Source organism: Xiphias gladius, chromosome 15 (assembly GCF_016859285.1).
Source record: "Xiphias gladius isolate SHS-SW01 ecotype Sanya breed wild chromosome 15, ASM1685928v1, whole genome shotgun sequence".
Taxonomy (NCBI): Eukaryota; Metazoa; Chordata; class Actinopteri; order Istiophoriformes; family Xiphiidae; genus Xiphias; species Xiphias gladius.
In genome coordinates, this window is record NC_053414.1 from 2902276 (window position 1) to 2927791 (window position 25516).

General features: G+C 46.0%; 2 protein-coding genes across 3 annotated transcripts in view; both read right to left on the minus strand.

Annotated features, from left to right (window-relative positions):
* Positions 1 to 1377: 1377 nt before the first annotated feature.
* btbd3a (BTB (POZ) domain containing 3a) lies at positions 1378 to 5701 on the minus strand. Its single transcript, XM_040146334.1, has 5 exons — positions 5562 to 5701; positions 4957 to 5180; positions 4027 to 4117; positions 3140 to 3258; positions 1378 to 2930 (listed from the first exon to the last, which is right to left on the minus strand). Exons 2-5 carry the CDS (start codon positions 5121 to 5123, stop codon positions 1898 to 1900), a joined length of 1410 nt encoding a protein of 469 aa, XP_040002268.1. The 5' UTR covers positions 5124 to 5180; positions 5562 to 5701; the 3' UTR covers positions 1378 to 1897.
* A 1244-nt stretch (positions 5702 to 6945) lies between these two features.
* strn (striatin, calmodulin binding protein) overlaps positions 6946 to 25516 on the minus strand; it is a 63989-nt gene continuing 45418 nt past the window's right edge. For both annotated transcript variants that reach the window (XM_040146332.1, XM_040146331.1), the window contains 11 exons: positions 20702 to 20815; positions 19021 to 19164; positions 18709 to 18845; positions 17894 to 18069; positions 17670 to 17717; positions 17214 to 17335; positions 16506 to 16673; positions 14843 to 14983; positions 13075 to 13176; positions 12481 to 12567; positions 6946 to 11747 (listed from right to left, as the gene is read on the minus strand). In XM_040146332.1, the coding sequence (XP_040002266.1) occupies positions 11578 to 11747; positions 12481 to 12567; positions 13075 to 13176; positions 14843 to 14983; positions 16506 to 16673; positions 17214 to 17335; positions 17670 to 17717; positions 17894 to 18069; positions 18709 to 18845; positions 19021 to 19164; positions 20702 to 20815 (1409 nt within the window). In that variant the 3' untranslated portion in view covers positions 6946 to 11577. The remainder of the gene's footprint in view (positions 11748 to 12480; positions 12568 to 13074; positions 13177 to 14842; positions 14984 to 16505; positions 16674 to 17213; positions 17336 to 17669; positions 17718 to 17893; positions 18070 to 18708; positions 18846 to 19020; positions 19165 to 20701; positions 20816 to 25516) is intronic.

Genomic DNA, 25516 nt, shown 5'->3' on the forward strand with positions numbered 1-25516 from the left:
AACGTTGTCGCTACAACACATTCATAAGGCCACGGACTCACTGCACATTCTGCTCGGAAACAAAAGACGTCCAAAAATAGGTTTTTCTCAATATAGAATCCGATATAAAACAGTTAGTGCTCCGCTTTCAGAGAGATTAGATGAAATAGTGCTTCAGGAAGATATTTACACACCTGCACCGGCCGGGAAAGGGAGCCCATCAAAATAAAAGCACAGGAGATGCTGGGATCTGCGGGGCGGTTTCTGAGGATTACTGTTCGTTTAAACTGAACACGACACGTGGGGGCGGTTAGAGTCAAAATGCCTCCAGGTAACCTGCTACACTGCAGGCTGAACAGGTAGAATTGCAGGTCAGCTGTGGGTGAAATGCCCCTTTAAAGGAGCCCGTTTCAGTGAAGCGCACCGGAGGAAGGTTGCAGGTGAGCCTTCAGGTTACACACATCAGCCACATTATTCAGCTTTAAATACCCACACACCTGCACAGGTGGAAAAAGGAAAGCCAGACTCCGTGTCGGTGCTTGACCATGTGACAGCGGGAAGGTTTAACCGGCGTCCGAACGTCACCAGAGGAGGAGTTCAGCTGAGACACACGTGGTCAAGCTTCAGACGTTTCACCGTGTGCGAGGTCCTCTCAGCGTTAAACCCAACACCCGATCTTTAAGGCAGGAAACCGGAAACCTGTTCGTACTGCGGGGGAGCCCTCGGAGGTTATGGCAGTGTGTGAGCTCCCAGACCGAACCGGGACACGGTTTTGGTTGGGCGCGTTCACTTCCGTGTATATCTGTCTGTCCACGTTACTTGATGCTGTCTACACATTGAAATTAATTGAAATGCCTAAAAAGCGGCCCCACATTCTTCGGTGTTTACGCCGAGCGCTGAGACGCCGATTCCGTTCATGGCCAGAATTAATCGACCGCTCTGATGCTCGGTTAATCGTCCAACTAAAAAACGGACGCTCGCCGGCTCCAGCTGGTCGGATTCGCATCAATGTGTCAGCAGCTGGAGTTCAGAGATGTTTGCATGGCTTTTTTCTTGTCTACTTAGAGAACGGGTTTGCGGGTACAATGTTCAAGTCTGGGGATGTTCTGTGTTTTTCTTACTGTCGACGAATCTCACGTACAGACCCGAACCGACGCCGAGCGCCTCCTACCAACCAGCACCGCGTGTGTATCAATACCTGATAGATCTGGTTCCTCTGAGCCTCAGAAAACTATTACAACACATCAGTGATTCACACTGTTGCTCTGGGGGAAACGTTCCTTCATCACCATCAACACACACACTGTAGTTTAGTTAGACTCAGTCACACACACTGTGCTGCTGCCCCAAATACTCGCTACAGCACCAGATGTGGATTAATCCGCTGCTGAAAATAGTCCCCACAAAGTCCCTGTTTCCTCCTGTTTGTTTGATAAAAAACCACAGCGAGCAGCTGTTTGAGGAAAATGACTGAGACTTTTAAAAAATGAAACGAAATGTCTGTGAGGAGTTTTTAAAGATCTACGTCTTCAGCTGGTTTAAGTCTGCACATGGGATTTGTTGACAGTAGGAAAAATACAGAATAATGTCAGACTGATCCTTTAAAGTGTCCGTTTCAAACCCACCTCCGGAAGAGAAGCTGGGTTAACAACACAGAGCTGCACGATGAATTATTGAGATCTGGGAGGTGTGTGTGTGTGTGTGTGGGCTCCTCTGCCACCTTATGTGGAAACAACAGCGACCGAAGCTCTACAACCGCAGCTGCTGTGGGAAAACACCAACCACAGAGGTGGTGAGGGAATGTGTGTCCTCTGTAACCGACGCTCCGTGTTTTGAAGGCTCAGCAGTAAACCCGGGAGCCCCTCCCTCCTCCGACGGTGAAGCGGGAATCTCGACGGCGTCCCCCCTCCTGCCGGGCTCAGGCGTAGAAGATGAGTTCGGGGATCTGGCCTCCCTGCACTCCGGTGCCGTTGGTGCTGTCCGAGGAGCACTGGAACTGGAAGGTCACTTTCCCGCACTGCACCTCCGTCATGCCCTCCTGGCCGAAGTAGCTCAGCTCGTTGCCGTCCAGCACCACGCTGGCGGTGTAGAAGGTGTCTGGCTCGATCTGCACCGGGTACTCGAACCAGACGGGGAAGGTGCTGCTGGAGCCGTCGGAGAAGTACTTGATGATCCTCTGGGCCATGGGCACGCCCTGGCGCTTCAGCTCGATCTTGGCGCTGTATTCGGCCGAACCGCAGCTGGAGCCGTACAAACCGAAGCCGGCGATGAAAACGCGTTTGTCCACGGCAAACTGGATGCTGTCGCAGCGGCCCCGGTACCGCCACTGGTTGCTCCTGTAGGCGCAGGACTGGAAGCGGTGGCAGCGCTGCGGCGCCAGGCCCTTACGGGGTTTGGTGCAGAACAAGAGCTCAGGCTTCTTGGCGGCGGTGTACCACAGGAAGATGTCGTTGGTCTCGTTGAGCGTTAGCACACCGGACTGCGCCGCCCCGTTGGCGAAGTCCTCCAGCGCCATGGTGGGGATGCGAATCAGGTAGATGGCCTTCCCCAGCACCAGACGCTTGTTCTCGATCGTGGGCGACAGGTCTTGCCGCTGGCACTCGGCCTCGGCCCAGTTCAGCGCCGCCTCGAACACCACCATCTCTTTGGCGTTGAGCGTCTCCCGCCGCAGGATGCTCTCCAGCGTCTGGGTGTCGATGTCGCAGAAGCCCTCGGAGCGCAGAGCGAGCTCGGCCTGCGCGTCGATGACCTCCCAGCAGCGCTGCGTTAGGTCGGGCTCCTCGAACAGGCAGCTCTGGGACAGCAGCACGCAGGCGTTCTTGGCGCTCAGGCTGGTCTCCAGGAAGTTGACGCAGGCCCGGGCCAGGTGAGGCACGATGTACTTTTTGGCAGCGTAGAGGGTGGCGAGCACCGTGTCGGCGCACAGGTCGATCTCGTCACAGTAGATATACCTGGGGGGGTCAAAGACAGACACTGCCGTCACTTGAATAATGACGTTTACGTTTTGCTGATCTGATGGAGCCATGAGTTCAGCTGAAAGATTCTCTACTGGTATTTTGGTAACGTAAACCAATATCGACTACTCTTTTGGTTTTGGTTTCTATTGAGAGGAGAAATCCTAAATGCTCCATCAAACCAAACAAATAAGAGGTCGACGTACTTCAACATGGCCAGGAACGAAGGAGGCTCCACGTCAGGGATCCGGATCTCATCCTGATCCTCGGCCAGTTCTCCGTAGAACATGGCGTGGAACACAGAGCTGCCGACAGCCAGGACGTACTGACAGAGCAGAGGGACGAGACGGACGACGTGAGAGAAGACATTTATACCTAACAGAGACATAAACCTGCGGGCTCTGATCACGTGACTCGGGTTCGCTGCTGGCTGTTACATTCGGAGACTTCCTGGTGTAAACCAACAACCAGAAGCACAAATCCCAGTCTGATAGTACCCAGTGTATCACCTCGCTTTAACTCTAACGTTGAAGAGTTTTGTCTTATTGTCAAATTTTGTCTTTGCTAATAATTCTTCAGGCCCATCAACCAACACTTAATTATTCTGACATGACAAACTCTCTAACGATCAATCAGTCTTTGACGCACTGCGCCTTTTTCCCACGTTTCCGCACTTTATAGTTTGTGTCCTGGTTGTGAATCTTGTGGAGTTAATACCTCTCAACGGAGGAGTGTCCATGTGAGTGTTGGTGGCTTTTCAGGATCATACAAGCTCCACCAAACAGTAAGAAATAATAGATCCACGCTCGGGTCCCTATTTTCTAGACTTTGGTGGTGCTCACAGTTTTTCTTACACATGTCCATCCTGAGATAATGAAACATTTACATCCATGTGAAAATATTTTATACATGAAGAAAGTAGTATATTTAAATTGTTATCTTTGGTCCCAAAATTACATAGAGTGTGTTATTATAAAACTTCTACATCCACAGCTCAACGCCGTTATTGTCCACAGAAAACAAACGCCGTGTTTCCCGGACGTCATTTTCCACCCTGATCTCAGATCTGCAGCTGGAGCGCGGGGAGCTTTACCTTGTGTCCCGGTACTCGCTGCGTCCCACCAGGCGGCCCGACCACAAAGTGAACATCTGCCATCATCTCATTGTTGAACATGACTGAATTTCTACAGGGACACAGAATTCACCAACCGTTAGTGTTTGATGTAAGAAAGAACACCTATCATCAAATTCAAGGACTTGGGTCATGGCTTTCAAACAGCTTGTTTGGGGGTAACAAACAAAGGCCTCCTCCCTCTGGATCATCTCAGAAATCCAGGTGACCTCTTGTAATTTTCCTCGTGCATGTATCTGAAGGGCTTTTCCATGATTAGCAGAATTAAGTCTGTGGTTGATCTCAACATGTAAGTGAAATCAGTGCTGCTTCGCTGAGACTCGCATCTATTTTCAACAATCAGGACTGGTCTGATAGTTGTCAGAGCTGCTTCTCTGCTCACCACAGCAGTAACGAGTGGTGATCCGAGTTACCGTAGCCTTTCTGCCCGCCCCGACCAGGTCTGGACGTTCCCCTCTGACCTCCAACCTCACTGGCTCTTTTCTATTTTTGACACCATTCTGAGCGAAAAGTCTAGAGGCTGTTGGAGTTCAGCAGTTTCAGAAATACTAAAACCAGCCGTCTAGCACCAATAGAGTGCTCCTAAAAAACTGGTCATTGAGTGTATACACACATGTACACACACATGGAAGCTTTCACTCAAACAAACTTGATACGCTGTGTGGGGTCCCACAGGGCTCCATCCTCGGACCCCCCCTTTTCAAGCTTTATTTCCCTCCCCTCGGCTACTGAACCACCTCAGAGGGAACCAGTCTGTGAGCACCTGCAGTGAAGGTTATTAACCCCAGTGAACTGATTATAAACCAAGGAGTACTCATGGATACAGGTCAAAGCATCGCTTCGGTCGCCTTTAACCGACTGAGTGGAGCGGGTGGGTGTTCAGACACTCACCTCTCTCGGATGGTCGGGTACAGGCCCTGCCAGTTGCAGCAGCCCTGGGCGGTGATGGTGGTGTTGTTGTTGGTCAGGTTCTGCTGCTGGTACTGCTGGATGGAGGTGGTGCTGCTTGCTGAGGCGGGGGGGACCAGCTTCTTAGTGGGGAACAGCTCTGCAGCCATTATCTTCCTGTCAGACTGCAGGCCGGCTCATGCCTGAACGGCGGAGGGTGGAGAGGCCTGCCGAGAAATTCAGTTTATAATCAGACACCGAAAGGAGCAACCAGACTTCCTTTAAAATCTGGGAGTTTTTCCGCTGTCGCTCAGCTAACGTTAGCGGAGCTAGCCACACATCGTCAAAGTCCGTTTCACCGGCTGGTTTTCTAAACATCCCGCCGATTTAACCCCACAGCACTAATTCACCCGAGGATCGAGCTAAACAGGCGGACGAGGCACCGGAGTCCAGGGCAAAAAAGTTACCCAGATCCCCGGGGTGCCGTTCCGCTGTTGACTTTAGCATGTTTATGCTAGTTAGTTAGTTAGCTAACTAACTAAAAGGTTTATGAGTTAATTTCTCTGCAATCTTGAGGCTGTTTGGTAAATAACTCAGCTTCCACTTACTTCAGTGTTATGCAGAGGTGTTCGGGATCTTATCTTCGCCACATTCAGCAGTTTTGTTTTTTTTTAAGTTGTTCAACAGACGGTGGCGTAGCTTTGTTTACAGTAGCTTGTCAGCTTCTTCTGCTAATGTCTACAGCAGCAGAGGAAGCACGTCGAAGGGACAGCACTGCCCCCTGCAGGACACAAGGGAAAAGCGCACTCTGGCAGCTGGCAGTTCGTGCTCTTTCTGGTTTTCCTGTTTCTGATGCAGTTATAAAGCTCGTTCAGACACATTGTGTATTTTATTTCATGCTAGTTTTTTATTTTTATTTATCTCCAATAATCGTCTTTCATTTTAATTTCTTATTGGTATTTAGGTCTTTGAAGGGTTCCCATGTTGTGATGCTTCGTCACAAATGTGATTTTGCATTTGTGACCTGTTTTAAAAGAAAAGTGTTTTTTTGCAGACTGGCAAAGAAAAGTAACCAGTCAATGTAAAAAAAAAAAAAACAACAAAAAAACTGCAAAAAATGTTGACAGTGCGCAGGAGCGCATTTTATGGAACCTTTAGTTTCTTCATTTTATCAGTACGGAGTGACGTCCTATTAGACGTCCCTATTCAAGCTTCGTTAATTAAATGTGTATCAATATTCAGAGTAAAATCACATGTAAAAGCTGCTCACTGTGACAAGCGGGTCCTTCTTTTCTCTTGCTCTGCTTTACTGTGAATATATTGTATAATCTTTGATGCATATTAATATTACACACTGTTGTATCATCATAGTATGTGAAAACATTGAATGACTGATATTGAAACTTAGTGTTTGTCTCAGAAACGTTAAATTTCACCTCATATCTGATGAATCCAACGACTTGAGACTTTCTGTGGATTCAGGTTCCTTTTGTTTTCACTACATAAAAATTCTGGTTGTTTTTGTCTCTTATGCTCATGTATTTTATAATAGTTTTTAAATTAATAAAAAAAAAAAAATCTCACCACCACAATCAGCTGTGGGGGGGGTGCGGGTCGTCCTCTAATCACAGGGTTGGTAGTTCAATTCCCGGCTCGTCCCGTCCACCTGTCCAAGTGTCCTCGGGCCAAACGCCGAACCCCAAAATGTTCCTGATGGTCAGACGGCAACTTGTGTGTGTGTGTGTGTGTGTGTGTGTGTGTGTGTGTGTGTGTGTGTGTGTGTGTGTGTGTGTGTGTGTGAATGGGTGAATGAGAAGCGAATGGAAAAGGCACTTTGGATAAAAGCAGCCACTTTTAAAACCTTTTTAAAAAAAAAAAAAAAAAAAAGATTTTGAAAAATAAAAATAAATTGAGTGTTTGACTCCCAGTGTGAGTGTGTTGCTGTGTGTTCAGCCTCCATGCTGAGTTAATAACACCACCACAGCAGCATCATGATATACAACATATTCCTTTATTCTTGTTACTGATAAATCTGTCACTCTCCCATTTAGAAAATAAAAAGAAGGTGAAAAAAGAAAAAACAACACCTGTATGTACTTTATGCACAACCAGGTCAGCTTCTGTCATCTCTGACGTTTCACTGTACACACCAAAGGACGATACAATCATTCACAGACACACTGGACCCGACAACAGCCGTCGTTCAGGTTTCAGGTTGAAGGTTCAGCCCCGCTTTGGGCCACTGAGGACGACAAAGTGGAAATCTGAAAACAGTTTGACCGACACAGTTCAGCTGCCTACGTCGCTGCCGGCTAGTGTTACTCTTCATGTCCTGTGAGAGTGACCGGTTCCACCTGTGATGCTTTTATAAGCAAAGTGTAAAATGGCAAATGAGAGGAGATGGTTGGCAAACGGACTGATTCTATTGCTCCGAAGGTTCTTAATGAATCGGTTTCCGATTATCTTTGTATTAGTCGAGTATGAAATGAAACCAAAAACTGCGCCTTAACTTTCTGCACCTCAGGCTGCTTGAAACGGTCACTTGCAGACACGAGCTCTGCGAGCGGTCGTGTTTCTGCTTCATGAGATGTAATGATGAGGCCACGAGCAACCGGACTCCGATAACAATCTCCGCAGATCCGATCATGTGACTTCGAGCTCGGCTCAACGGGATTCTGCTCGTTTCCTGGATCCCTTCACTGTTTTCTGTCACTGTGCATCGGTGGTTCACCACCACAGGCCGCCGTTCGACCCGAGTGTTTCTTTCTCAGATTGTTTCGTACGAATAGTTTTTAAAGGCCCGAAGAGCTAAAACCCTCCAGCAGAGAAAAGTCAGACAAGATGAATCTGCTCTTTGCCTTGTTTCCACTGCTGTAGATGTTTTTCCCGTTTCTGTTTTTCCTGTGTAAAAATTGTGTGATCAGTTCCAATAAACAAACCTGGACTTCCATTTCCAGGTCAACCGGAATTTAGGTTCTGCAAAGCTCCGCGAAAGCGTGTCAGTGAACCTACTCAGAGAAGAGTGTGTTGGGTAACTGCACGCCGCAGAAGCTTGCAGAGGAGGTGACTCCAGAACAGTAAAGAAAGAATTCCGCTACAGCCCGTGTGTATGGGGGCGCCGGCATTGTTTCAAAACGGTCTCCAACGCGGACACGTCAAGGGGACGAGGAAGGCCGAGCTTTTGGAAACGGCTGAGTGGCCCTAAAGTCAAGGGGACATTTTAACGTTCAGTACTAACCTGTATGAATGAAGAGATTTAGCTGTTTTCTACTGTTCAGACGTTCCAGTGTGGACGCGGATCTCTATGAAAATGACGTGGGTCTCACCCTTCACGGGACTCAGTATTTTTAAAAATGAACTGGCTCAGTGTGGAACTCCACATGACTGAGTCAAATTTAAAATGTCTTTAACGTGGCAAACGACCAGACTCCATTCATTTTCGACATCTTTTTACAGGACAGCTGGATTTAAACCGCAGCCACCGGCTCGCTGTGTATTTACTTGTCACACAAACTACGTTTGATCCTTCGGCTCATCTAGAAGTCGTTAAATGACTCGGCAGCTTTCACTTTGCGGTTAAAATTTCCCTTAATATACCCTTTACACCAGGTTAATAAATAGATCTGCTTTAATACCCGAAAACTGTACAAATATCTGTTTCCCCTTTTTACACTCCTTAAGTTTACGTTAAAAGAAAAGCAGACGGATTTCCCGAGCTTCCCGCCGCGCCAGGAGCGCAGCTGCATTTCTGAGATGATCATTTGGTGAAAAGCAAAGCTAAAAAGTGTTAGGTGGTGCTGAGAGGTGAAGTCCCGTGTGCTGGAAGTACTTCTAACACCACCAGCGGAAACCCCAGAAGAATAAACGTCACTTTTCAAGTAAAACAGAAAATAAGGTCTTTAAAAAAAATATCTACTGTATCATACGAGTCTGTCACCAAACACAAAGAGTCTTTTAAAAAACTAGTAATTAATCCAAATAATAATAATTACACAAAATACAATATTTTCAGGCAGTCAGCATATAAAGCATGTACAAATCTGGAACTAAAAGGTGTTACTTGTTATTGTTGTTATTTGACAACAGAATGAGCTAATTAGCATTAGCAACAACATCCGTCAGGATTAGTCGGGAGCATCTCGTCGTCTCGGTTCAATCTTTTGGCTTTAATTTGGCCTTTTAAAATCCTAATAAATACTTTATGTGGCTAAAGTAGAAGAAATAAACGAGAAAAGCTTCACTGCAGGTTCTTCGTGCTGCAGTTTGTCAGGATTTGAAGTATAAATACACATTTAAAAGCAGCAGGTTTACAAATCGAGCCTCGTCGCCACCATGTTGATCAAAACTCCCGAATCCGAGGAAATTCAATCCAAAACGTCCTACAACCGCGGGAGGAAACTTCAAACTGAAACAGATTGGCCAAAATTTAGAGAAACGTTTTGCTCCAGATGTTTTCAGGTGAGATTTGACTTTGGGAAGAAGCTCTTCGTCTGATCGACACCTATCACGGTGTCACGCGACAGCACATCTGTTTTCAGGTGGAGGCTCCGTACGGTTCGTTACAGTTACCATCAGACCCGCACAGTCTCCACACACACACCGAAGGGTTTCATTTCAAAATGATCCCACAGGACGTCCCGTCTGTAGTGGCCCGCGGGATGAGGAGGGACGCGTCTCTGGTACAAAGCGTCGCTGAGACTCGAGACCAGGACCTGACCTGCCGCTGCCCCTAAACTCAGCTGGCAGAGTGAAGGCCAGGACGTTTTAGTGGAGGTTGACGGTTGAGGTATCGGCCGTCTGGCGGCCGCTGCCTCCGCTGCGCCAACTCAACAGCGACGCTCATTTCTCTCTCTCTCCGTTGGTGGAGTCCTCGCTTCCCAGCAAACCACAGCTCCATTATTTCAGCTCCTACACTCATCAGCTTTGGACCAGAACCTTCGGGATTTGGATAAAGTCGACAGCCTCTGCTGCTGCGTAGATATTTATTTTCCCGCTCGTTTCCAGGCTGTAGCTTCAGCGTGCGCTGGGCAGCTGTGTCTCATTGGACTAATATATAGATGGGACTAGCGATGTACCAGGAAGGGCAACATTTCAGACTGGAACTCTGTCAGCAGTCGATCCACTTGTGGAAGGAAAGGGAATCTGTGTGGAGCTTTCATGTGGAACTCAGCTTTAGACCCCGTTAGCCAAGTCCCACCATCCAGTTCTATATAATCCTGCTCTGCTGGCTGCAGTCAGTCGTCACAGCAGTGGCAGGGACAGGCTGTGCAAAAGCTTTGGACACTGGAGAGAACCTGCCACAGGTCCTCCGTGGATTCAGTCTGTCTCAGTGTCTCTTCACGTGGTCCCAGACTGACTCTGTGATCTGAGATCAGGGCTCTGTGGGGGCCGGACCATCTGCTGCAAGACTCCTTGGTCTTCTGGTCTCTGACGGCAGGAATGAATCTGGGACGATGGGACGTCTCCGGATGGGCGCAGTCCTCGAGTGAATGCGTGAATGAAGAGTGTGACGTTTTCGTGTGGTTGTCGACACGGTGGTCACGTTGGCGCCACCGGCCTGACTGACGGCTGCGACTGCAGGCCAGAGCCTGGTTCTCCTCCGCGACAGATAGCGGCCGATTTCGGATCAGATCGTGTTGCTCCAGCAGGAGTCGCTGCGTTCAAAACCAGCTTAGTTTGAAAGGAAACTCCGAAGGTGTCTGGGATCTGACCTGCCCTCCCCCACCCCGACTGTCCACCCAGCGCAGCCGGCGTCCTCGAGCAAGACCAGCTCAGGGTCGTGACCTTTCACCTCCTGCCTCCTGTGTGGGTGTTTAAGGGGCGAAAGTCCGTCCTCGTGACGGACGGCTCTCCAAAATCTAACGGACCCAAGTCTTCTTCCTCCTCAGACTGCAGGCCCGACTTAAAGTCGTTTTAGGACAAAAGATAAAAAACAATCACACCAAATCCATTTAAACGCAAAAATCCACCACGTCCTGTGCAGAGCCAGACGTCATCCAGAGGTGAAGTTCGGGTTTGTGCGAGTTCTGATCGTAAATGTGACCGAGCGGAGTTATTTTACTGTTTGGAGGAGAAAAACTTCGACCGGCTGCTCCCACAGCTTCTAATCCTCAACACCTAGAAGAATTTATGTTCCAAGGAAAAGGCACATTATCATGACAAACGTTTCAAAGCGACGCCGACAGACACCGGAGTGTTGGGGGTTAGTGACGGGGGAGAGAGGTGGAGCTTGTGTCTTTACCTGCTAAAGAAAAGAGAGAAAGAAAAGATTCCAGCTTGTGTAAAATGTACCGAGGGTTCCTGCTTTTATGTTTGGCCTCTTCCACCTTCTCATCCAGAGGTTGGTTTGTTTTTGGGACCCAGGCCAGCCCGAGTCCAGGAGCTGGGCGGGAACGAATATTTGACGAATCTTAAAGGAGCAGTCCGGGTCACTGTCACCTTCAGTTTTCTGCTTTGACGTCCAGACTCGGAAGTGGAAACAAACTCCTCCATCTGTCCAAAGAATATATATATAGATATAGATATATATCTATATCTATATATATATACCCAAACTCCACCTTCCTCCATCGCAGCGCTCCCTCTCCCCTCGTCCTCGGAGCTCCACAGCCCGTCGGTTTCAGGTCATACGAAGACCTTGGCGAGCGCGTCGGCCCCAGCGCTGCCGATGTAGCACTTGGTGGGGTGGAACGCCACGTCGTGGATCGACTCCTCAAACTTCTTGCGGTGGGCGGTGAACTCCTGGATGCACGTTTTGCTCTCCATGTTCCACAGACGGATCGAGCAGTCGTGACCTGGGAGGAAGGAGCGAGAGGGAGACACAGTGAGGACGGAGGAGGGAGAGGTTTGCCGCGATCTTACCGCCTTTATCTGGTTCACTGTAAACCTGCTCGCGTCAGCGTCACAGAGGACGTTTTACGTCCACCTGCACCTCAGACTCCTGAAGAAAATGAACCTTAAAATAAAAACCAGACGTGGCGTTTTCTTGCTTCTTTGGCCCTGATTTCTGGTTTCGTAGCTCAAGTTCTGACACGTGAAGGAAAAACCTGACGCTGTACTTCTCATCATTGCTCCAGTAGCAGCCTTATTACTCTTGGAAACCCCCTCTCTCTCTATTTGCCTTGTGCTTTTTGATCTACATCTGGCCTGATGTGGTCTGAATTGAGAAAAAAAAAAAATCAGAATAGAAGATTTCACAAATCTGAAAAGTCTTTAGAGGCTCCGTTAATCTAGTCTGGATTCTGGATGGACAAGTCTAGGTACACTGGTTCAGGAGGATTATTTCACTAATCACTATGCCCCGGCATTAAATGTTTCCATTTTGAAAATAAACGGCAGAAAAATCTCTTTTGTGTCCCGTTATTAACGGATACGTCTTCTCATCGTTCTAAGACATGGAGGAAAGGTATTACCCAACATTTGAAACGATTCCACGGAGTGAATCATCCGTCAGGAACTGTGTTAAATGTCACATTTCTTTTCTTCTTCTCTCTAAACGAGTCAGAGAGCCTGCGGACGGATACTCACTTCCAGACATGAGGTACAGTCCGTTTGGATCCACGGCGAGACTCGTGACCGAGTCCAGGTGGGCGACCATGGCGTGGATCAGTTTACCTTCGAATTCACAACAGATTCAAACGTTACTCTTTGACTCAGTTCGGGTAAAACTCAGATGAAGACTTTGTCTTTGTTGTAGCTTTAAGAACCACAATAGGTTGAGCTGAGCAGTGAGATGCAACATTTTGTTTTCAACGTCTCAACAGGGCTGTTTTCCCTCCTCTGACATATTCTGCAGGCAGCTAAATATTTTCATGGATTCATTTTATGTCAAGCAAAACTTTTTTGTATTTGTCTGAATGCATGAAACTTTCCTCAGCAGATCTGTTTTAATTCTGAGAGCTGAACTTTCTGAAAATGAGGGAAACATTTAACATCGTCTGTCTAATTGTATCACTGTGTTTCTTGCATTCGTTGTATTGTTTCGTGACACTTTTCATCAAGGACACAATTGTCAGTCCACCTGTTTCACAAAGCGTCTGGAACTGGCCACGACATCAGTAATGGGTGGAGTTCCTCCTGAATGTGAACCGAACACAGTTAATACGAAGCGGCGGGTTGTACCTGTGTTATTATCGAAGAACTGGATGTGCCGGTCCTCCTGAGCCGTGATGGTGATTGGCAGCGTGGGATGACTCAGCACTTTGTTGATCTTGCAGGGAGCTTCTGTGGGCGGACGTGAGAAGGGATAGCGTTAGCATTCAATACCTACAATCTCCAGTCCATCCGTTAGGACTGCAGGCGACATGGTACTGTTTTCTAAACCGTCAAAATCAATTGATATGATGGAAAAAATGCATCAAACCAACACTGAGCGTCCCTACAACCAGAACCGTGTGTGCGTGTGTATCTACAGCCTGATAGATCTGATTCCTTTGAGCCACAGAAAACTATCACAACACATCAGTGATTCACACTGTTAGTCTGGGGGACACGTTCCTTCATCACCATGAACACACACACTGTAGTTTATTATGACTCAGTCCACACACACACACACACACACACACACTGTCCTGCTGCCACAAATACTCGCTACAGCACCAGACGTGGATTAATCCGCCGCTGAAAGTAGTCCCAACAAATGCTTTATACATTTCTTCCTGTTTGTCCGATAAAAAACTACAGTGAGCAGCTGTTTTAGGAAAATGACTGAGACTTTTTAAAAATAAAACTTTATATTTGTGAGGTGATTTTAAAGATCTACGTCTCCAGTAGGAACCAATGAGCTCCGAGCTGAGAGCCACAGACAGAGGAGGGAAGGTGCTGAGAGACGGAATAACACACTGTTGGTTTTGATCTTTTTTATGGGCTTTGTTGACAATAAGCAAAATATATCATATCGCAAGCCTTTAATTAAATAAATAAATAATCATTTTATCTTGTATTTTATTTTACTCTTTTTAAATCCTATTTATATTGCCTTTCGTTTCTTACATATCTTGTCTTAATGCCTTTATGTCATATGTAAAACACTTTGACTTGCCTTGTTGTCAAAAAGTGCTGTACAAATACACTTGTGGAAAATAGACATTTGTAGACAGACACCACGACCTTCTGTTTATCTTAAAAGAAAGGCTCTTGCATGAACTTTAAAACAAAACGCAGTATAAGATGAAAAAAAAATCATGATTTTAATTATGGAAATATTGTATCGGATCGGAAACTAAATAAACAGAATCTGACCAACCATTTAAAGGGGCTATATGAAGGTTTTTGCTATCGCTACATAGCCAACGTTAGCATTAGCAGCTGTTTACTCACCAGTCTGGAAGAAACGTTGAGAGTCCAACATGAAACTTCGTCCCTTTACTCACCAACAGCTGCCTCCAGAGGTGGAAAGCAGTGCCAATCACAAGTCTGGTTTAGCTTCCGTTTCTCTCACTTCTTTTCTTCTAGTGTAGTTAGCATGCTAACCAGCTAGCCTCGGCCTGTCTCGTCACTGTAGCGTCCAGTCTGTCCTCAGTCCGACATGGGAGGACGAAGCAGTAGCTCTAACCTCTGGTCTTGTAAACACAACAAAGCTGAAGCTCTTGGTGAGTAAACAGCTGTTAATGCTAACGTTGGCTATGTAGCAATAGCAAAAACGTACATATAGCCCCTTTAAATCAGTCTCTATTTAAAAACTGCAGACCCAGACATAAGCATGGTTTGACCTGATTTAGTGACTGTGGCAGCTGGCGCTTGTGTTGCCCTGTGGTCTAATTATCCGGTTCAGATTCAACCTCTGAGGTTGAATCTGAGCCTTGATTCTATCAACCAGACACCAAACATTCCCACCACGAGACTGGAAGTCGATCTCTTTGGGTTTGTGGTTGGTCGGTCGACTCACCTGGTGGTCCGGCAGAATCCAGCTTCAGGATGAGCTGCTGCGTCTCCATGTTGAAGAGTCCGATGTGTCCGGTGGTGAACGACGTCACCATGTGAGCCGGCTCGCTGCTCACCAGGTCCACCGAGGTCGGCACCCCGAGCTCTGACACACACAGACAGCAGAGACTCATCAGATGATACCCATGCCAAGGTTAACCAGGCTTTCTGTGAGAATGTCAAGCAGAGTGCAAAACAGTGGTGGTGGTGGGTGTGTTTGGGGGGGGGGTGCTGCCTAATGAACACCCAGGAGTTAAGACCCCCTGAAGATGTCAGGGCTGCAGCTGCTGCTGTGGAGACCAGCGCCGCTTGTAGCTCTGCCAACTGTACAGTTAATCGTTCTGTGTTTCTGCACAGTTGATAACGGGGAAATACATTTTAACTCCGTGGTTCTGCTCCTCCTCTCCTCATCTGAAAGAACAAATGTACGTTTCCAACCGGAAACGTTATTGAACAGCCCTGAAATGTGAAACACAATGATAATCTCTTTCAGAAGAGCTGAAGGTCAGTTAACAGGTAAACCTCCGTTTTTAGTGGGAAGACTTAAATAATTAATGGGTGTCCACGCTGGAGTGTGCTTCTGCCCGTCCAATCTGCACTTGTCACTGCGTCTTTATCTATTTATCTATCTATTTTCCTAACGTTGTTTAGCTCAGTTCTTGTTGTGCGACCCTACAGCTGTTGCCTGTAGTGCCCTGCAGCAGCTCGGAGCAGATTTTCATCAGCCCACTGGTCAGGTCTGGTATCTTATGGTAACGTGTCCAGCCGGGTCCGGTTCAGAATTGATTTGGAGGTAGTTGCGGGTTAACGGTCTAAGACGGTGGTGCTCATTTAGCACAGTTAGCATGTTAGCATACCTGGTATGCTTGTTCAGCGCGGATCAGTGTTTACCACTTGACCCTGCTAACATGCTATATGTTAACCCGTTTGCATTTAGCATGTGATGTAACAGACGTGTAATAGCAGAGCTAATTCCAGACAGACTTCAGTCATTAGTAGAGCTGAATCAATCAATCAATCAATCAATCAATCAATCAGCCAACTGACTGAAAATCAATTGGCAACAATTCTGATAACAGTGTAAGTTCTTTTGTGAACTTAAGCTGCCAAAAACTCATGTTCAGTTCTCAAATGAGAATTTTTGCTGATTTTCTTTGTTTAATTTGATCATAAACTGAAAACAAAAAGCTTAAATATGTCAACTTGGACTTGAGGAAAATCTTACCGGGCGTGTTAAAAAAGATTTGTTACTAGTTACTATATTACAGAGCAAAATATCAATCCAGAAAATAAACCGCAGATGACTCAATAAGAAAAATAATTGTTGGTTGCAGCCCTGGTCTTTAGTTTTAGAGGTATCCTGTCATGAAATGAGGTGTTGGACAAGTCTACATTTTGACCTGTTGGTGGCACTAGAGGAAAAGTCAGAGAATCATCACATGATCATTAGGATTCATCCTCTGAGGATGAATCCGTTTCACGGGAATCCGTCCGGTAGCTGCCAAGATGTTTCACCCTGGACTCCGACTGAACAGGCTGATTATTCCACCCCTGCCACGCTGCTAGCATGGCTCACAAAAGCAGGTACCGAGGTGAGCGTGAGACATTTCCCCTGCTCCGCTTCTCACCTCCTCGCTCGTTGAAAACGGCCAGAGACGGCGAGGTGTCTGCGGCGTTCCACAGCCGGACCGTCCCGTCGGCCGAGCAGGAGAGGAGGCGGTGGTGAGCCGAGCTGTAGACCAGGCCCCACACCGAGTCGGCGTGACCACACAGCGCCCCCCGCAGGACCGAGGGCTCTGCAGCAACAAGGACAAAGAGAAGGGTGATGAAACATTACATTTCAGACTAAACTGGATCGAAGCGTTTGCGGATGTTTTAAATCTGGAATTACCAGCGGTACAAACACCCGACGCTAACACGTCCAGTATCAAAGCAACACAACAGACAATTCAGAGAACACACACTCTACTGTGAACTGATGTTTAGCTGGACTAAACTGAAGGCTGGTTTCCTGTCAGGCTGGAACAGGATTATGTTGTTTCTTTTTTCTCCCCTTCCATTTTCTACACTTGTTACTTTATTTCTTGTTGCTCTTTATTTCCTCAGGTTGTGTTGGATTCTTTCCTCTTTCATTTGGATGGTTTTATGTTCAAAGGCAGATCCAGGACCAGGTAACGTCGATCATTATTCTATTTGTGTGTTTACTTTTCTATCTCCCGGGCCTCCACTGGAGACTCAGCGGTTGTTTTTCCTTCTCCTTTTCTAAACTGCCCGGTTGGACGATGAATCCCAAAAAGTTGGTCACAAAACAATTGGTGGGCCACACTAGAACGTACCATATGAGTCGTAGGGGTCAATGTTGGGGTTGGGGGTGTTCCAGCTCTGAATGGTGCCGTCCATCCCTCCACTGAAGCACTGCTCGCCGCTCGAGCTCATGGTGACGCACAGCACAGCCCCGCTACACGGGACGGGACGGAAGTGATTCAGTTCATTACTTATCAGCCTCGTGAGGCCTTCGGCAAAGCATCATACACCTAAATATTCAAATATTTCTATTTGCTAATGAGCAGAGGTCTTTGCATACAATTTCATTACAGCCTTAAAATGAGACTTTTAATGAATGGGATTAAGGCGACCTGATGATGATGATGATGATGACTGAACTTTAAGGATTAGTCTCAGATTCTTTCTGGTAGCAACAAAGACTTTTTGGTGCTTTTTACATTTTTTTCCTCACAATGTATCCAACTTCTTTTCATGGAATTCAGTCAGACAGGTAAACAGGATCTCACCTGTGGGCTCTGAATGTGTAGATGGGCTCAACATCTAAAGCAGCACATCTGGAAGATTAAAGATGAGAAGAGAGTTTGTATTAACAGCAGAAAACATTGACGCCAAATTAAAAGAAGAGAGGAGAAATAACAGCCTGTCTCCAAATACAGGCCTGGTCCCGCTGCCCCAGAGCTAAGACTTTACGTTAAATACTGAATATTTCTGTGATACTTCAGAGTCTCACTTCTTGGCCGGCGCCGTCTTCTGCAGGTTCCACAGTTTGAGGGTGTGATCCTCGGAGGCGGTGACCAGGACTGGCTCCACCGGGTGGAACGCCAGACTCCGGACTGAGTCAAAGTGGCTGCGCAAGGTGAACTTCGGGTTCCAGGTTTTCCTCAGAGCGTCCTTGTTATTGGTGATCTGAGGGAAGAACATTGCTCATTTGAAGTCGATCTTAAAGGCGGTGAGAGGAAGAACCAGAAATGTTGTAAACAGTTCAGAACAAAAGTGGATCGTAAGATTTTATACCAAATGATACCAAACATTTCTGGTCTGGTTTTCTCTGGAAGGAGCCTTCACTTGTTTGGGAAATAGTTTGGATCTCACTTTTAAATCACAATCATAGTTAAAATCACAGTGCTCACTTTTTCCTTTTTTCTTATTTTTGTCAGTTGAAGGTCCTGGGCTCTTTGCTGCATTTCATGAATTAGGAGGAAAGTTTCAGCCAAAAATCAAATCAGAAGACAAAGTGGTACATTTTATGCACATTATTGTTATTATTTTTTACCTTACATTTCAATTTAAGGTATAATAGCTGAATGTAAAAAAAACATGGAAAAGTTCAAATGTAAACGCTAAATTAAAATTAAAAAAACAGACATATTGTCTTTCTTTCCCTTGTGCACTTGTTGCTAGTTTTTAATTTGCCGTTTCTCATCTTCTGTAGGTGTATGTAAGTGTAGAGAAAGGAGTCAGGTGGTCCTGAAACAGACTGACTGCTGAATATCTTCTGCCTCAAATCCGCCGTAAACGACTAAATTGCCCGTTGGTTTTACTCACGTCGTACGCCAGGCTGTCGGCCTCGTTGGCAACGGTCAGTCCGGCCAGTTCTCCCAGTCCGAGCTCGTTAGAAACCGCCTCGTCCACTCGGCCCAGGATGAACGACTTCCCAGACGACGGCAGGAAGGTCAGCGCCTCTACAGGGACAAAACAGGCGGCTGGGTTAGATCGTCCATGTGGTAGGACCTCCTCAAACTGTCCTCGGCGACCTCCGACACAGCGTTCAAGTCTTAATGAGATTTGCGTTGTACAGTTTCGGAGGAAACATGATTTGATTGATGGAGCAGTCGGTTGAGAGGGAGGGCGGTTTACCCTCATCTGGGCGTCCCACTTCGTGCTCGCTGAGTCTGGGTACACTGGGCCGGGAGGAGGTCGTCACAGGGGGCTGCATGGAGGGAAGCTCCTCAGCATCCCGCAGGTTAGCCAGCATGTCCTGCAGCTTAGACCGGTTGGGTCCTGGAGGAGGAGGACGGTGACGAAGGGGGGGACAGGAGAGGAAGAAAAGATGAAACAGAAACACGGAGGCAGGAGAAGGATGCCAAGAAAATGGGTTTGGGACAGAGATGAGAAACAGACGTTAGTAAAGTGAAGGCAGAGGAAGTCTGATGGGTTCATACTGTCTCAAAACTAGAATAACATCGAACATCATGTAGGATGGAAACGAAAACCAGTAGATGGATACAGCAGCAGCTCTGCAGAAGACTGAACGGAAAAGATGAAGGAAAGTAACACCAGAGAAACAAAGTGACAGTAAACACAGAAATAAGAAGGAAACTGCATGATGAGAAGTGAAGAGCTGGGATGGCAGATGAAATGTACCAGCTGCTGTTTGGTGAAGGGCAGAATTCATCAACACAGCAAACAAAGACAAGAAGAAACACACAGGGATATTAGGGATGCACTGATGCTGTTACGCGATGTTGTCTTAATTCATCAACACTAGAAAACGTCAACGCGTAGCCGCTCAAAGTGAAGCCACTGACTGTGTTCCTCTAACACACAGGGATGACGTATCTCCGGTGGTGATAAGGGGATTTAAGTGGATTCACCCTCAGTCATTTTTGTCAGTTATTCTACACTAAAAGTTCAATAAAGGATCAAACTTATAACTGATACTGGAATCATTAATGCAAGTCTTTTGGAAAGAAAAAAGATTCAGACTGGTGCATTCCTTTGGGACTTTGGGGAAGGTGCAGAAATTCAGGAAACCAACAGGAAGGTAAGGAAAAAAAAATCAAGATAAATAAATAAAGATAAAAACTGGAAAGTATGAAAGAGAAAAGAAGCAAAATATTGTAGCACCAACACAAAAGAGCAGCACTTTTCTCAAAGAAGACAAACAAAAAGACAGAGGAGACAGAGACAGAGACAGAGGGCAGCTAGAGACGTCCACCCTGGTTCAGTCCAACACTAACCACCTGTAAACACTAAACCTCTGAGAAACAGATCGGAAGAGAGACAAAGAGCAAAGGTAAAGTGAGAAAGTCAGGTGTGACTAGGGTCAACAGAAGAGTTCGGTAACGGGCCGCGTGTCTACATGTAGGATGGATGGTTAGAATGTTTTTGACGTGCAGAGACTATCTCGTGAAGGGCGTCGAAAGGCAGCGCCGTTTGAGAGCGTCCACAATGTGTCCGAATGTTTAAAACCGTCAAGCACTGAACACTGCATCACCGATCACTTAACTTTTCCAGCATCGTCTTTTCTGGGTTTTTTCTGGACACTGCCTTGTGACGGCACTGTCTAAAAACGCACTTAAAACAAGTGTCAACTTGACGATGTCGTGGGATCGGCTTGACGGACGCTACTGGTACCGAAACTTGCGGTGGTGGTGTTGGGTCCTGGGTTAGAGTGCACTGTCAGACCCCTGACATACTGAGAGGAGAAGAAAAAGCAGCAGAGTGAGAAACCAACACAAGGTGAGCCCAAAAAAACAAAAATAAAAGAGTAGAAGAGGGGAGAGAGGATGAAGCACAGGCCTGGTACAGGACTTACTCTTCACCCCCTTCTTGCCCTTGCGTTCCTTCCTGTACTGCTCCTTGAGCTGGGCTATCAGTCCCTGGTCCACGTCCCAAGCCAGCTCACCCAGAGAAGACTGCTCTTCCTTCTCTACAGGCCGACAGGAGGAGGAGGAGGAGGAGGAGGAGGAGGAGGAGGAGGAGGGAGGTGGGGTAGAAACCTGTTGTAAGTGTCTGGATGAACTAAAGTACAAATCCACCAACTCTGACAAACCCACTGAGGCAGACGGGATGCGGAGGAAGGATACGTAAAGGAAAAGTTCTTCTTTTTTCTACAACCTGATTCTGGGTCTTTTGTAGTTTTGGCCATAAACTCTTTTCAGTTGCAGAGACACAAGCTGAACAGCTGGTTTGGAAGTGGAAAAAAAAAAGGTAGACGAAAGTAAAATTGATTTAAAGGAATAGTTCAACATTGTGAGAATTATACTTATTTTTTTTTTTTTTTTGGTCCAAGAGTGAGATGTTAGGATCAGTCTCATGGCTCCAGCTCATCAACAAGTAGCCTACCAACACACCAGAGCTCAGTGATGAACTCAGCGATTAACACGCTGCTCCTCGTTTCTTGAAGCTGTGAAAACAACTATTAGTTGTTTTCACAACTGCCAGGTGATGATGTCTTCTTACTGATTGTTCTTACAGGCTTATGCTGCCAGCATAAGCCTTTTAGTCATTTTCCTAGTTTCCAGTTTCTAGATTCCTGCTAGAACGGCGTCTTGTTGACCATCAGCGACTGTGTGGAGTTTCCTCATGTTTTGTCGTCACAGTGAGATTCTCAGGTTCGACACTATTGTGACTGTACAGAGACCGGCTGTACCCGGTATCTGGCATCCACCACTGTGGTTGGAGAAACTGCACAGAGGTGCTGAGCGTATGGATACACCGTTGTCCGTGAAGAAAGGGTTCCAAGACACCACTCCCTCTAAAACCACAATCTGTGGGCTTTACATTTCGGTTTTTGAACTGATTTATTGAAAAGACATATGTGGTATTAACCAGGGAGCATTACAGGTGTTGGTAGGTGGACTTTTGAACTCTGGACAGAGCCAGACAAGCCGTTTCCCCCTGTATGAGTCCATCATAGTCCAAGGAGACATCCTCAAATGTCTTGCTCTGTCCAGCTAACAGCCTCAAAACCAAAGATATCCAGTTACACTGATACAAAACGGAGAAAAGCTGTTTCTTCACCTTTTTTTCTGGGAAAATAGTTGCCGATCATTTTTTTGTCGGTCGACTAATCAATTAATTGACTGATGGTTTCAGCTATAAAGCTAAGCCAACCACAGCCTGGGTCCTGCTCACCTTCATTTTCACTTCCAAACAGAAGTTCTCTGATCTCAATCAACTAATCTAAGGCCAAAACTACAAAAAAAGCCTTTCTAAGAAATAAATTCATATAAGTGTGATTAAAATATAGACTGTCTACGCCGCTACATCTGTTTGTGTACACTGCTAATAAATACCATAACAAGAACAATGTAAAACATGGAGGAAAAATCTTTACTGAGTTCTTCAGTCGGACAAACATGGACAACAGAGAGAAACAAGAGGAACATCAACAGAGCAGGGTCATGGAGAGAATTTCCCCCAAATTCTCTTCTAATGTCAAACAAACACGAAACACGTGAGTCAGGTGACTTCAAGACGCAGCCTTTTAATACAAAAAAGGGTGAGATTCAAGAAGCAAATGGATGGAAAATAGGAGCTGGAATACAAACGACGCCGGAATAAGCTTTGATGGTTCTGTGCAGCTCTGGAAGGGGAATGTTAATGCAGGAGAGCAACCGTTTGTCATACAGACGACACAAACCCCGTAGACGGTGAAGCAAACCGCTTTGCCCCAAGATGATCGTGACTCTCGGGAGGGAAGCTGCAGTGACAGGCAAACATTTTAAAGTCTGCGCGGTAACAACAGAGTCGTAAAATCCGCCAAGGTTGCAGAGCTCAAATCCTTTACCGCAACAAAGACGCGCGGCGTCCTTAATGCAAAGCACCTGACGCTATTGTTACACTGCTGTTAAACCGCAGGTCTGATCCTACAGGAAAGACAGCAACAGCTGTTTATAGTTTGAGGCTTGTGCCTCCCGCGGGCCCTGACTTCAGCTTTCTCCTTTTTTTTTATTGCTGCTGCTGTTTGAGTGTTTAAGGGGTCGGTGCTTTTCAAGGTTACAGTGAAACGGCAGTGAGACCAACTTTAGCTTTACTACGTGGATGTGATATAATTACAGCGGTACGGCCTCCACCTGCACCTCCCTCACCAGTGCCGTTAGATCCGGAGGAGGAGGAGGATTACTTAGACCTCAATCACATTCTTGGTAAATGTAACCATCCCAACACACACCTCTAACCCATGATATTGCTCTGCTACTTCCTACAAGCCACAGGTCCATAGCTAGTAGCTATATATTTTGAAATATAATCATATTATGACACATCTGACGTATTCCAAGAGAGAACTGAACAATTAATGTGCAGGCTACCACCTAAGCTGCAGCCTCACCTTTGTATTTCTTTGTATTTTATAGACACAATTTAGTTTTTTTCCCTTTATTCAAGTATCTATGTTGGACTTCATTCCTGCTGGTGCCTTTGCTGTTTCATCTGCAGGTTTAAACTGCTGCTGCTGTTACTCTCCTTTCCTACAGATGGCGCATGTTGGTCGGACCGTGTCCGACCAGTTTCAGTGTCAAATCCTTCCCAAGTTTCTGAGTAACTACAAACTTATTTAAAACTAGTGACTTACTAAATTAGGTTGCACCTCAAAAGATTCAGGAATTTCTTAATGACTGATGTGCAACTAAATTCGTGTAACTACAAGTATATTAAACTTAACTGATAAATGAAGGTGCCTCTGTGTTGTATCGTATTTCTATCTGCATACATTTGTTTCAGAGTTAACAGATTAAAAGTAAGTGGGAAACATATGATTATGATTACATGACCCACATTACTTGGCCATTTCGTTTGATTGGCATAACATTTTGTAGATTGTGCTATACTGCGCTATTATTCTGAAAAGTAGTGGAAAATTTTCCCAGTTTGATCCTTTTTAATCAACATTTTTATCAAGTATTAGGTCTGAAAGGTATATATACTGTATATCATGTTACATAGTGCCTCTTTTACCTTTAATTCCAAATGGGTCAGAAACTAGCTCGCTAATGCTAGTTTTAGTTCTACTCAGTCAGTTAAGTTAGCTCTGCAGCAATTACATAAGCAGTTAATGATTGTAAATATGTATTAACCGATAATCTCTATGTAGTGGAGAGTCTGTGAGGTCCCAACCATTTTAGTTTAGAGATTCAGAAATCTCCACACACAAACACTGATGTTATAACTTCTGCTTGCAAACAGCTGGTGCAAGCGGCTCCAGGTGCAGAACTGGTCTGACCAGGACTGAACAGCTCCCCCTTGAGGCGATTCAAAAGTAATAGTGCTCATCAGCGTCAGAGTGTTATAAAAATGAAAAATGCAGAAACCAGACTTTCTGCTTTTAGATCAGTTGGAAGGTGACGGCTGAAATGATGGTCAAAAACAAAAGCTGCTAAAAACAACCAGAAACAAAACCTGTCTGCAGATGGTCAAAGGGAACACGAGCAGGTCCAAAGATGAGAAACATGCAGAAAACCACTGAGGGGGAGCGTGCAGGTAAGACGGCTGCCGTGATAACAGCGAGCTGAAAGGATCTCATCATGCCTCCTGGTAGCCCGGGGGGAGAGATGCGCGGGGTCGTGGAGGTAGCGTGGGTTCGGGAAGAAAAGGCTCGAGAGTCAGAGATGACGAATGTGTTTCATAACAGAGCGGCATGCAGCCAAACGCAGACACTGTTTTTAACCGTCCTTTGTTATGTGTGAGCTCAGCTGGCTTTATTATCACTGTCTGTGAAAGAGAGGTGAGGAGGAACGACAGCAAGACCAGATAATGGTTTCCTAGCTCCAAATAAACAGATACTGCTTTTTGAAATGAGAGAAATCTATCAAGGAGAAAAGCTGAATTCTTCCTCTTCAATGGCTTGAGTGTGCTGCACTCAGGACTCCTTTACAACTATCCGGACTGTGAAGTGTTGAATCACGAACTGCGTGGGGAAGCTCTCTGTCATTGGCCAAATGACACTGAATGTGTTGCTAAGTAACAGGAGAAAAAGGGGGGTTCTGTGTAAACTGCGGAGGCAGCCAGGTCACCAACTGGGAACTTTATTTTGTAAAGAGAGTTTTTAAATAGAGAAGAAGTGTGTCGGTGCAGGAGCGGCCTTGTGCTGCCGTCCATGAACACACCTGTTTTCTTTGTTTTACAGTGTTTTGGTTTGTTTTATCTCAACTCACCAGCCACAGACTTTTCTCTGATCAGCTCCACAGACGACTGGCAGAACGTCATAAAGAGGCGTTTCTGTAGATTTATACTGTACATCTATACAATCAACAATTCCACTCTATGAAGACTTGAGGTCCCTTCTAGTGGTTTGTTGTGTTTTTGCCCATTAACTACAAACTGTATGAATCTGACATTACTCTCTCTAGTTAGTGCACTAAGTAAACTCTGATAGTGGAGATCTGAGGGTGCTTCTAATGCAAATTATAACGTTGACCATTTTCAGCGTTTGTAAAGTAAGCATGTCATGGATTTGCTTTTCAGGCAACATTACGAGCAGAGTTTGAATATCAAAGCTCAGAATTGTTTTGAGTACTCACTGAATTTTACTTGTTGCAACAAATGTCTAAAACCAACTTTTGACAAATAAAGTTGGCACAGGATCCTTGGTCTGGTTCTGATCAAACTGGTTCTGAGCTTCAAAGTT

Excerpts from the sequence above, each read along its gene's own strand:
- btbd3a (XM_040146334.1), bottom strand. The coding sequence starts at position 5,123 with ATGGCTGCAGAGCTGTTCCCCACTAAGAAGCTGGTCCCCCCCGCCTCA. Across the intron at positions 3,259-4,026 it reads AGCGAGTACCGGGACACAAG|TACGTCCTGGCTGTCGGCAG; the intron begins GTAAAGCTCCCC and ends CTGCTCTGTCAG. Across the intron at positions 2,931-3,139 it reads TCGTTCCTGGCCATGTTGAA|GTATATCTACTGTGACGAGA; the intron begins GTACGTCGACCT and ends TGACCCCCCCAG.